The sequence below is a fragment of the Anas acuta genome, chromosome 1, assembly GCF_963932015.1.
Source record: "Anas acuta chromosome 1, bAnaAcu1.1, whole genome shotgun sequence".
Classification (NCBI taxonomy): Eukaryota; Metazoa; Chordata; class Aves; order Anseriformes; family Anatidae; genus Anas; species Anas acuta.
In genome coordinates, this window is record NC_088979.1 from 170,065,172 (window position 1) to 170,077,782 (window position 12,611).

Sequence of the window (12,611 nt, forward strand, 5' to 3'; positions counted from 1 at the left end):
ACTACTAAGCAGCTGGTGTGGAAAGTTAACGAGACTGCTAACAGGATAACGAGCCCAGCAGAGCTGAATTCAGAGCAGCGACCTGGATGTGTGCGTCTGCCTCCCTCCCCTTGCTAATAGCTGGGGCTGTTTAACTCCTCAGACCAAATCACTTGACTCTTATGAGCAGCTGTAACTTTTGAGTTGAATAAAATCTAGCTGCTGAAAGCATTAATGAAAAACATAAAACTGAGTCTCTATTTAATCACGTATCAACGGCATTGCTTTATTTCCCCCTGCAAAGGTTTTCGGTGCCGGGTTGTACTTTTTTGTCCCAGGTGGCTGCAATTTCTAGTGAAAATAAGTTGAGCCATGAAAGGTTGACCCACTCGCCTCTGAATTGCTTTTTATATGATGTTGGTCCCTCAGGGCCCAATTCTACCCATAGAAGTGAGAATGATAGCCATCAGCATATATAGGAAGTATGTCAGTGTGCACAAAGGAAAAGCTGAACCCCAGACTTCAGTGGTCTTTAAAATATGGGTTTCCTGTGAAATGGTGATTAAAGGGGAAGCAAAGGATAATTAAAAAATTAGCTTGACACACTAGCAGTTAGGTCAGTGTGTGTTTCTGTTCTAGCTCTTTCAGACAAGCACAGGATCAAGAGATTCCTTATGACTCTCTTAAACTAGTATGTAAAATTGGGTTCGTGTCTGATCAGCTCCTTTGATCAGCTCAACCCAGGCTATTGCGAGAGTGCTTACTCTGTACTAAACCCACAGTCCCTCCAAGTTGAGCTTACTCAAGTGAGTCAAATTACCTATGAAACATGCCCCTGTCATTGGGTAAATGAGCCTGGTTCACATCTGAATACCTTAAGGACAGCAAAAATAAAAGCAAAGATATTGCAGAAAAGGTGGTGGTGGTCTTTACTGAGTTTTAAAGGACTGTCTCAGAAATCCAAGTGTGCTGTTAAAGTAGGAAAAAATTTCAGCAAACCTTCAAACTGACGTTTTTGTAAGCCTGGAATGCATTCGGATTCCATAAAGAGGGATTTCCATCAAAAATTCTGCACAAATTTCTCTAAATAAATTAAAGAATTACAACCACCATGTCTGCCTTGTTTCAAGCACGCAACGTTGTTCTTAATTGTAGCAGTGGAGGGCCAGTGGGAGCCTGCAATGTCTGTAGGTTTATGCTCTTGCCACCTCTAATTTGCAAAATGATCATCTGCAAGGGAGTGCTGCAAGTCCAGGAGCGGTAAATTTGTTACCTGTCAAAGCAGAGCTGTTTTCCTCTCAGCACTGGAGCCTTTTCCCACCTCTGCCAGTGCTGCTCAGTCCTGTACCTGTGTGTTCTTTGCCATATGAATCTCAAGAAGCGTGAGCAGTGCCTTTCCTCTGTGGTAATGCTCCAACCATTTTCATACTAGCAGTATTAGGTGATCATTCAGAGTCTGTGTTAGCCCAATATTATATCCATGGCACTTGGAAAATTATGCAGTGCTGCTGATTTTGCAAAGCTGGTTTGTATCAGGGCTTGTTTTCTCAAGATGCTTATGTTTTGACTTTAAAGATTTAAAGTTTTCAGTGTTTGTGTGCCTACCATATTCCTTGTTTGCATTGCAATGCCATCAGAATACCTGGCATGAAGCAATACCATCAAATTGATCAAATTATCAGGAGAAGTAAGCTAGCATGTAAATAACATCAACAGAACTAAAAGAGCACACAAAAGGAGATAATAGAAAACATGCAGAAACTGGAATCCGAGTGCCAGTTACTTGCTTAATCCACAGCAAATTCTGTGCGAATTCAAGAGGCACGCTGCTGTTACCCAAACACTGAATTAATCAACTGATGGTAGGGAAACAGCTCCAAATCAGGTATTAAAATCTTTGGGATGATAGAGGGCTCATCCAGCTGTTCAAAGCACCAAGCATTACTATACTTACAGAACTGTGCAAATAATAGATAAAGCAATACAATTTTGTGAGTCAATACCTGACCAATAAATGCAGGAGGAACGCTGCATAAATTTTACCTCCTCCTAACTGTCTTTCAGCTAGTGGAATTACACCAGGGAAGGACCAGGCCATGTTTTCCTTGCAACAAAGCAGAGTAAAAGGCAAGAGACAGGTGTTTGAGAGCATTTGCTCTCTGCCATTTGCAGAAGTACATGTGAAATCTCCCCACTGATCTATAGTCATTCCATTACCTGTCTGCTTTTGGCAGGTAGCTAGTTAAATTTGTGTTAAACTGGATTTGCTTTTCCATTTCCATTTGCTGTTGGAGAAGAAATGTTCTGACATGACATATGACCAATCAATAATTGGAAAGTGCTCGCATGAGTCATTTGAAGCCAGTGCTTCAGACAGTGTCAGCCCCAGCTGGGATTAAAACCTGCAAAGAGTTGTTCTGCAATCAGTGATTCTGCAGCATCTCCTCTGGGTGTCTGCATTTCACTAATAAGGATACCCAGTAGACATCAACTAAAATAACTCTTGCCTTTGTTGCTTGGATGTTTTTGTGTGCTCTGAAATGAACTTGGCATATACAAATACACTTTGTTATCCAGCCTAAAGGATGCATGGCAGGAATTGTTATTGTATCTGTTGAGAACTTCGGTAGAAAAGAAATGGCTTTATTTTTCTGTGACTCTGAAGAGAATAAGAGTCTGACCCTACGCTGTGGTTTTCTGTGTTTTTTTACATTTTTCCCCTCCTTCTACTAATGATGCTTTATTACTCCTACAGGGCTATAATAATCCGAAATGGTGAAGTCATTCCAATGTCTTCAGAATTCACTCCAGAGACTGAACGCCAGCGACTTCAGTATCTGGTAAGAGACTGGAGAACCAAATCAGGTGCTGCTGCTGCTGCTGCTGCTGAGCATTGCCCCAGGAACATCTGAGGTTAAAAAACACATGGAGCCGAGTTACTGGGGCTCAGTGGAAGACCACACACCCACTGAACACTACTGGTTGACTATGTGTGTGTATGTGTTTTAGCCATCAGAAAATATGCAGAAAAGCCTGACAATGCAAATCCTGGTGAAAGAAGCCTTACCTCTTTTGTAGAGGCCATCGGTTGGCACGGCTGTGCTTATGTGCCTTGTAGAGCTGCCGACCTTAAGCAGCTCGTTGGTGCTGGATAATGAGAGCTCAGGCACACAGCTAACAAGCCACAGAGGTATTTCAGTACATCCCACTGTTTACTTTGTGACAGGATAAGATTTCACAGAGTGCTCTACGCACACATGTGGACAGTATTGCAGGGGTTTATTCATTTGCTCTAATAGTATGCCGATAGAACCAGCTCAAGACGCCCAACGCAGAGGTGATCTGAGCAAGTCTTAGTAAGTGCAGCATAGGATGGGTGAAGAAAGACAAGTTTGGTGTAATGTAGGAGCACCCATAATGCTGTGACAGGGCGACTACCCGAGGGGGTGCAGGATGCTTTATACACCAAGCCAACATAAGTCAAACTGCATGTTGTTTTCCATACAGACAACCCTGTTGCTTTTCAAGTGTTTCACTGACAGTCGGATCATTCGGTTGAAGTTCGGTGGCTGTTTATCAAAATGCCATTCCTAACGTGTCCAAGAGATTTCTTTTCTGCTTCCTCTGGTCTCCTGCTTTTACCTCCTAGAAATTTAAGCCTAAGCCAAGGCAGGCTCACTGTTAGCTTTGTCTGAAGCAAGGTGGACAGGCCAAGGCTGGTGGCATTCCCTGTTCTTCAGGTGTCTTTTATCTTCAGCCTGGCCCAAGCACAGTAGTTTGAGGCTAGACAATATGCCAGTGGTTGAAGATGGTGGTGGAAGATCTTAAAGAAAATTGTAAATGTACAACAGTCACATTTAGATTTAGTCAGATTCACTGGCTTGAAGCTGAAAATTTCAGAAGTGCTGCTTTGGGAGTATTCAAATTCAGTAAACCAAATGGAAAAGAGGCCTAATAAATATTTACACTGCAGTTACATTTAAAATAATTTGTTTGCCTTTAAAATAAAAGGTATCTGTAGTATCTAGGAAGTCTGGTGCTTCTGTAAGAAATACGAGATAAAGCATTGCCTACAAGGAATCTTTTTCTCTTTTGATGTCCTTTCTGGCTTATATTGAAAACAGCAGCTGATCTGAAAAGCATTTCTGCTGTTTCCTTTGGAATTTTTTTTACCTTTGTTTGTTTATTTTGTTTCTATATGTAACAAATATGCCAGGACTATGGGTATCATGTTCAAAGAAAATACATGCAAGGCAGCAAGAGCGTGAAACAAAATCAGAGATAATTTCAAACACAGCATTCTGTTAGAAACATTTTTACTCTAGTGTTTAAAAAAAAAAAAAAAAAAAAGAAATAAAAGACCCCTAATTCTTTGTAAGGTTGGCATGAACATTACACTCCATAGTAACGTTATATTACACTCTTGCATCTGTCCCATTGATTACACCCCAAAGGGCTCCCGTTACTCACCTTGGGCTGTCCCCTTACTCTCCTGTCATTCTGCTCTCTGTATCTCTGTTGTTCCTACCTGGAAGTGGCTTGCTTTGGACTTATTTTCTCATTTGCAGTTCAGGCTGAGTTTCTCTGTTTGAAACAAATTGTGCTGTTCTTGCTGAACAATTGGAAGAAAGTTGCTTCATCATTTTAGCATAAATATTTTACTTGGTAAGTGCAGAGATACCGTTCTGCTCAGGGCTTGTCTGTGCAGGGAGGTTGCTGTGAAGGCAAACGGAGGGTATGAATTTACAGCTCCTGAGCAGCAGCAGCCTGTGGAGATACTGTTAGCATAGGCAGGCTGAAGAAGCCTTCCTCTGCCTTTAGTGCCTGTTGATTACTTTGGCCACGAAAGGTGTTGGTTTAGGTTAACTGGTGACTTCTGCATTCTTCCTCTGTCTTCTGGGCCTCATCTTCCACATGCAAGGAAATCTTCAGGAAAACGAGCTGCTCAGTCATGAGAGAATCACTGTATAAAGCCCCCCAGCCCTGTCCTACACGTAACTGAGTTCCAAATAGCGCTGGTTGAACAAATAAGGAGAAAACAAATGCTTTCTGTACCAACTTGTGTTTTAATGCTAATGACCCCAGACATAGGCCTCTGGCATGGCAGCTTCAAAAGAACAAGGTCACTACTCAGTCTCTCTAACCTTTGAGCAACTCTGGGCACGTTCATCTCTTCATCTCCACCTGCACCCTGTCCTTGCAGTGGGAGGCCAGCATGCAGCTCCTCGGTGCCTCCCATGGGATGATGGAAGAGCTGCCATGAGTATCCCCTTGGCTCTTTGGCTTCCCAGAGAGGGTCAGGGCACACACTGCTTCTCTTCCACTGTCAGGCGTTCACGATCCTCCTTTTGTTTTGAACTTTGAGGTCTTCGTGTTCTGTTTGGCATTCTGGCAGAAGAATTTGCACGGTGCCTGCTCAAGGAAAGCTCTGACTTTCCGTATCGGTACATCTTGAGAAAGAACCAAATGCAGTATTGACTGGGAACTGCGCTGGTATGTGCAGGAGTTGTGCAGGCAAAGAGCACCAGAGGCAATTTTCGTTTTATGTTCTGAGGACGCTATTAATTTCAGTCATGATAGTCTAAATTGCAACAGTAAATGGCTTAGATTTTGTTACTTATCCCCTTGGAAAACGTGTTTAAAATGAGTGATGAATGAGCGTATTGCAGATGGGTGTATTTCTGTTAGTTACCGAAGTCACGCTTCAGAGATGTCGTTGCCGCACATGGTTTTATAGAATGGCCTTTTGTAACAAAGAGAGGACCAATCCAGGGATGGATTCAGCCCCCACTTTTTTTCGTTTCTTCTACCACCACCACCTTTAGTTATCTCCATTTGGCTCAACATGAATCTGGCCATATGGTACTGGCTGAGTAATTTGGAGAACCTCTGGATGCGTTGTGATGTGCATGTGGTTGTCAGAGGTATTCCCAGGTAGTAGAATATCCTACAGGATAAAATGGCATGAGAATATCCGTAAGAGGATAGCATTGTAAGGTATGGCTGATGCATGGGACAACAGTAAGCCTAAAAATACCAAGTAATGCAGTGAAACTACTACTGCCAGTGATGTACTAGAGCAGCACATACCAGAGGAGCTGGAAGAGGGATGAGGGAAAGAGACTTGCAAGGTACATACAATGTTCCCTGCGACCTAATTAACAAGCATACTAGTGTGTAAGTCTAGGTTTATCTTAATTTCATGTTTGCTTTGCTGAGCACTAGGAAACACAGCGGGAAGTAAATGGCCTTTTGAAAGAAACGTGACTAATATTTCCCTGAGCGGACTCCATTTCATACAGCTAATGTTGAGTGTAATACATCCAGCCACAAAATACACCATGAAATGGCTGAGTACCAAACATATGATACAGGCGGTGCCAGATATATGCCAGAAAAACTGTAACAGCTTCTAAAAGAAAAATGATGGAAAATATTCCCATTTCATAACACAGAATAACAAAGTTGTCTGAACATGCCTCGTAAGAATATAGGAAGTGTTTGACGGTCACTGGTTTTATTGCATTTTAAGTTCTCTGGATGATGTTTCTAATCTGAAGCTCTTACAAATTATGACTAAACAAATGAAAAGTAGAAAATGTGGTGCCTCATCACAGTTGAAATTCTAGAATTCTAGTAGTTAGTTAACTTACTGGTTTTGTTTCTCTTTCGATCAGTCAAGGGATTTCTTAGTGTCTGCTTGTGTATCTACTTGAAGGACCATTAGACTTTTAAAGAGTTGCTTTTATTTATTTTTTGGTTCAGCATAGTTTGGTTGGTGTGGAAAAGGAGAAGAGCCCTGCCTTGTAGCAAATGGAGAACAGTTCTCAACAAACTTGACTGAAAGTCAGAGCTGAGTTTTATAATACATCACTCTTTTCTCTGTAGAATTACCAGTGAAACATCAAGAATAATTGTTTAAAAGAGAATAAAAATTAAAAAATACATCCCCAAAAAATGAATTTCTTCACATAAGAATTCAGCTCACAGCACCAGAAGCTTCCAAATTGCTCTTTTCCCTCTGTTCCACTGACGCCAAAAATATTAGAATCAAGTTAAGATCCCTAGATTGTAAATCAAGCATTGAGGCTTGGCTGCGGAAGAGAAATCTTATTTGAACATTAGCAGTCCTCTGGTAACTCTGCCAGCTTTATTAATCTTATTTCACTTGTGACCTCAGACTTTCCATCTGAGTAAATCTTTATGAAACGCAGTCTCTCCCAATCGCTTTCCCTTTTCAATAATGAAATTCTTGTTTTCAAGGGGAAAAATGCTAAAAGCCTGTAACTTTATTTCTTCTGAACCTATGATCTGGACTAATAAGTAATCTCATAATCTAAGGGTTAAATAGCTTTTGATTTCAGGTATGAGGTTTTTTGCTTTAAGTAAGGCTTATTTTTTTTTTAGGTAGATGACACCAGTCTTTAGCTAGAAGTGGTTTGTAATGACTTAATCAAGGTAGGCTATGTATTTTCAAAAGTGAACTGAACTGCACTTTCTAAGCAGACTGTTGGCTTCATTTTTTTACAAAGACATAGATTAGAAAGAAGAAATACTAAAATGCAGCTCTGTTGTGCATCACAATACATACATCATTAGGGATGTTGGAACTCCTTTGCAACTTGAGCAAAAATGAACACGAAGTTTCCATATACTTGTCAATAAGGAATCCAGAGTTCTGGAAGTATGGAAAGCCTCATCTGGACTAATACTGTGAGGACACTCAAAAGTCAGTAGTGCTTCTCATCCATTTCTGTATTGAGAAGCAGCGATCCAATTAGAGGGCCCTTGAAACAAATATTTGGGTGGGGGAGGGAACCCTGGGTGACTGTAGATTGCAGGGGAAAAAATGTAATGCCCTTAACTGCGCACAGAAATAATCTGATGGAGCTCCTGTTTCGGGAAGGGATCACAATGTCAAGATCACACTTGTGTGCTTGAAAGCCGCCTCTTGAAAGCAGAATCCAATCTTGTCAGCTACACTGCATCTCCCTCGGCCCCGTCTCAGCAGAGCTGGGAGGTGTTTTGTGAAAGGATGCCTGGCGAAAGGAGCGGGGACAGGCTGATGGACGGTTAGCGCTGCCATGCGCTGAGCCTGATCCAACTCCTATTAAATTGAGTGGGAGCAGGTTCAGCCCTTAAATGCAGGAAATATTTTATTGTGAACTATCTGCATGATAGCTGCCAGGTAGATCAATAAGGGCTTCCACTGCTTCCTGCTGCTCACCTTTGATGAGCGCTAGATTTATGACAAACCCAGCAACTAAAGCATGCTCATTTGGTCTGCTCCGATGGCAGCTGCTGCTGAAGATAAGACAGACGTTATTGCCTTAACTGGCTGGATAAGGAAAAAGAGTTATCTGCAGAAAGGTTAAGAAATGCAACTTTTTTTTTGGTTCCATAGCCAATTTGACTCTATCTTCAGAAAAGCTCACTCACGGCGTGGCTTTGGGGAGAGAAGGGGGGAGGAAGGATTGTTTATGCATTTGTTAAAGAAAAACGAGTGAGGTTTATTTCAGAAGGAAGAAATGAAGTATGATTAAGGATTAACCTATTGTGTCAGGGGATCTGTGTACAAAAGTGTGCGGTGGACAAAGAGCCGAAGCTGCCTCACGTTGTTCTCAAGCACGCTCAGCTCTGAAGCACACAGGCCTTGGGCTCGGCTCCACTGAGGAGGCCTCCCAGCATCTGGAGAGCAGCACACCAGAAGGGACAGCAGCAGCACTGGTCAAACGTTCACACTGTCAAAAACATCAGTCGGTGCTTTTCTTTAATCATATCCTGTATGAAGGAAGTAGTTTTTAGAAAACCCAAAAATAAAGTGCTCTGCAGTTCACGTTTACTTGCGGTGTCTGTGCAGTGGGGTGCCGCACGCTGAGCAGGTAAAGGGAGCAGAACCATTGATCTTTTTTTTCTGGAGATAGTGAAAATTCAAGCGTTGGAGTAACATTAGGTTGTGTGTGTTGTCAACATAGATGCACTGTGTGTCAAATAGCTTCAGCTTCGCTCCACATGCACCCCTCCAAGTCTCTCCTTGCCTGATGGCTTTGTTCTTTGGCCATTCATTCTCTCAGGTCACCAATCTGCAAAAGATGTTCTGCTTTACAAAGTCCTGCAGACTCCTTCAGGGCCAGTGGATGGAGCATACTTTAGAGATCCCAAATGTTGAGAAACAGTGAGAAGAAATGAGGGGTTTTGAGGCACAGAGGACTGCTTCCAGTAGAGCCACTGCTGGACACCAGATACTGTGAGAACTGGTGTATGTGCACCTCACAAAGTAGAGCTTGTCATCTTCCTTGTTTAAAAAGGAAAAAAAAGCGTGTGGGAAGGGAGTGAGAAGGGATGGTAATGTTATCTCATTAAAAATAGATGATGTCTTGTTTTATGATGTTCATGTGGTATCTGTGGCTTGGTTTTTGCCCACAGGCTTACATGCAGCCCCACTTGCTGGGAAATGAGTTCACACATTTAGAGTTTCCTCGGAGGGTGCAGCGCAAAGAAGTTGGAAAAAGGATGCTCTACCGCGACTTCAACATGACTGGCTGGTAAGGATGTGCCCTTCTCAGCATGAGGTCAATCTTCTCCCCTACCCATGCCTGTTTTGTATGCATCTTCGATTAAACTGCATCAAAGGTGGAGGTATACACCTGTGTATTATGAGGAAAGGTATTTTCTTCTTTCAGATGTATTTTTCTTTTAGAAGTTAACATTTGAAATGACTTAACCTCCCTCCACAGCCAGGATCTCAGTTCATTTTAGCGTGTGAGCATTCAAAGCAGAGCAAACACTTAAAGGGGAAGATATGCCAGGGGGTATTCGTGAAAGCTGAACAACTCTCCTGTCTTGCAAATAGCTTCTTACAGAAGAAGCCACCATGTCTTTGCATGCGAAGGAGTGCTTGCAGAAGGACGAGCTGCCTTCCATGCTCCAGGGCAGCTGACACCTGATTTGGGTAACCCCTCAGGAACTGTTTTAGAGGTGGACCTATCTGAATAGAAGTCATAGCCATCCAAAAATGAAAAGCTTGAATGAACAATATTGACAGGAAGAGGGATGAGGTTTTTGTCTCAGGCTAAATGTCTTCATTGTTCTGCGTCAGCTCAAGAGGCTCCTTCTCAAGTGACTCTCATTTAGAGAAGCCCAACTCTTCTTTTTTGTTGAGCGCTGTGCATATGACCTATAAAGGAACAGGCCCTGTGTATGCAAATTGACTTCCTTGCTGTTTGTGTTTTAGCATCCTTAGAAAATGTTCACGCAGGAAAGGAAAAGATGGAGGGGTAAAAACACCTGAGCTCTTGTATGTTTGGAGACTTGGATGTACTCACACAACTACAACTCCACATGCTTCTGATTGTCTGATACTTTACAGGCCATAAATATAATGATGTTTTAATGGCAGAATAATGACCAAAGTTTATAATATAATCTGGAATGTTTGCACTGTACAGAACATGCTAATCTGGGAATAACCATCGTTGTCCATCATCTTGAACAGCTGCTAGTAGAAATACTTAATCTCTCCCTGAAAATGATGGCTGCACATTTTAAATAGGCTAAATAGAAGTGAAAGAATAGGAACAAAATGAGACCATTAGCTTAACTGAGGACTTGAACAGTAAAGTATTTGGAAGATGATGAGACAGTCTTCCAGTTTCTGCAAAAGGAGAGTTAAACTCATGGATTTCTGAAGACATCAGAAAAGAATGGCTTCATGTAGACTTCCAAAAGCTTTTTTTTCAAGATGTGAGAAGCTACTGGGGAAAAAAAAAAAAAAAAAGCCAAACCACCCAACTAATTTTGGGGAGAGCTACAGTGTAACTACTGTATCATGGGCCAAGAGGAGGGTAAGAGCAAAATTCTTTCACTGGTTGGAAGGTAACGAGTTTTTCTCGAGGTTCATGGGAGTTCTGGCTTTTCCCCGGTTGGTTAGATGTCTGTGGAGGAGATGTGGTTAGAATGGTTGAAGTAGCAGTATTTGCAGGTGATACAGCCCTTCTACTAATAAACAAGAAGGGCTGCGAGGAACTGAGAAGATTTAAACAACTTACACAAATAGGCATCACAGTGATCAAACTTGGTGTTGATAAATAGCAAGTAAAGGATGAGTTGGGAAAAATAACTATTTTTGCACAGCAGACATTCCAAATGAACTTGAGAGCCATGTCAGAAACTGCAGCGCAAGTTCAGCTTGCAAGCAGGATATTGGGGTGCATACAAGGTTGGAATGGTTAAAAATTAAACAAAGGGGTAATTCTGCATATCAGTTTGTGCCTTATTTGTGAATCTATGTATAGCACTTATTCAGAATGGTTATTGCACAGCTAGTGTTGTTTGGTGTTAGAAGAAAGATAAATAAGAAGGAACATGTTTTAAATGTGGAATAGTGAATAGAAGAGATTGGGTAAGTCTAAATGGATTGCAGTTTGATTCAATGTATTGTTTTTCAGTACTGGTGTGTGAACTCTTTTAACCCTACCATATGGCAAGGGGGAGAAATGAGTTGATTTTCCTGCTGATTTTTCTGAATTTCCTGAAGTGTGGGACACACATTGATCCAGTTACAGATTCTAATATGGTCAGTGCAAAGATTATCACTGGTTTAACACAAATAGTCATAGCTGTAAGTAGTTGTTCCAGAACCAATACTTAAACTGTGACTTGAAAATTCAAGACTAAATTCACGTCAGTGTTTTCCCAGGTGGCCTGTGCCAGGCAAAAGCATGTGGAGACTGTGATGATGCTACCTCTCCCTGCTGTGCCTTTTGACTTCTGGCAAGAAGTGGAAAATAGCGGCTGCACTCTTGTCCCAAATAAAACAATCAGAATCTTTTAGCTGTTCTGTACCCCACAGCTAGTGTATCTGTTACCTCTTTGTTTGCTTCACTCACCATTTCATTGTCCTGAACTGCTCTGTCATCATAAGATTTATTTAAATCAGAGTCATTTTAGACAAGGATCCATTTCTTCTCTCAGGGTGTGTGCCCAAGGAAATGCTGTTTTCTGTTGAATTCCATGCAGTGATCACCTAAGCAGAGGAAATGCAATCTGCCTCTATTTATCCAAAAGTCTGGGTCAATCTTACTGGTTGAGATTGTGGAGAAGACATTAGATTTCCAGTGTGATGGGCCCTTCGAGGTAATGGTTTGAGGTGGCTGGCGTTTCAGTGATTGTTTTCCACCTCAAGAGTCTTGCTCTTATTTTTTTCCCTTTCTAATTCTTAGAATTAATTGGTTCATCAGGGTCCAGCAGCCAAGGACATATCTGTTGTTTCTATGGACAAAATCTATCACAGAAAATAAATTAGCATTAAATTTCCTTTTCTAGAAAACGTCAGATGCTACTTTAGCCAGCTAGAGCCCGGTATGCTAAAATGTTGCCAAACCTTTATCACTTACAATGCAGAAGATCAATTGTCTGAATCTTTTTTTGGTCAGTGACTTCATGGTGTGTTGACGTTTGCATGTACTCGTAGAGAGGTGCAGGTGATGTCGGTAAGAAGCAGCCACTCTTACACTTCCTTGCATCCTTTAGTGGGAGGGTGTAAAACTCAGCACTGTGATGTTTCCTCACGAAAATGAACTGCTTTATTTTAAAATTCAGGACACTTTCTGTGTTTTCTATTAGAAGCTGTA

The 12,611-nt window shown here is 41.7% G+C and overlaps 1 protein-coding gene across 2 annotated transcripts in view; it reads left to right on the top strand.

The window, feature by feature from the left end:
- PPM1H (protein phosphatase, Mg2+/Mn2+ dependent 1H) overlaps positions 1 to 12,611 on the top strand; it is a 138,153-nt gene that overhangs the window by 97,676 nt on the left and 27,866 nt on the right. For both annotated transcript variants that reach the window (XM_068669329.1, XM_068669328.1), the window contains exons 5-6: positions 2,735 to 2,819; positions 9,406 to 9,524. In XM_068669329.1, the coding sequence (XP_068525430.1) occupies positions 2,735 to 2,819; positions 9,406 to 9,524 (204 nt within the window). The remainder of the gene's footprint in view (positions 1 to 2,734; positions 2,820 to 9,405; positions 9,525 to 12,611) is intronic.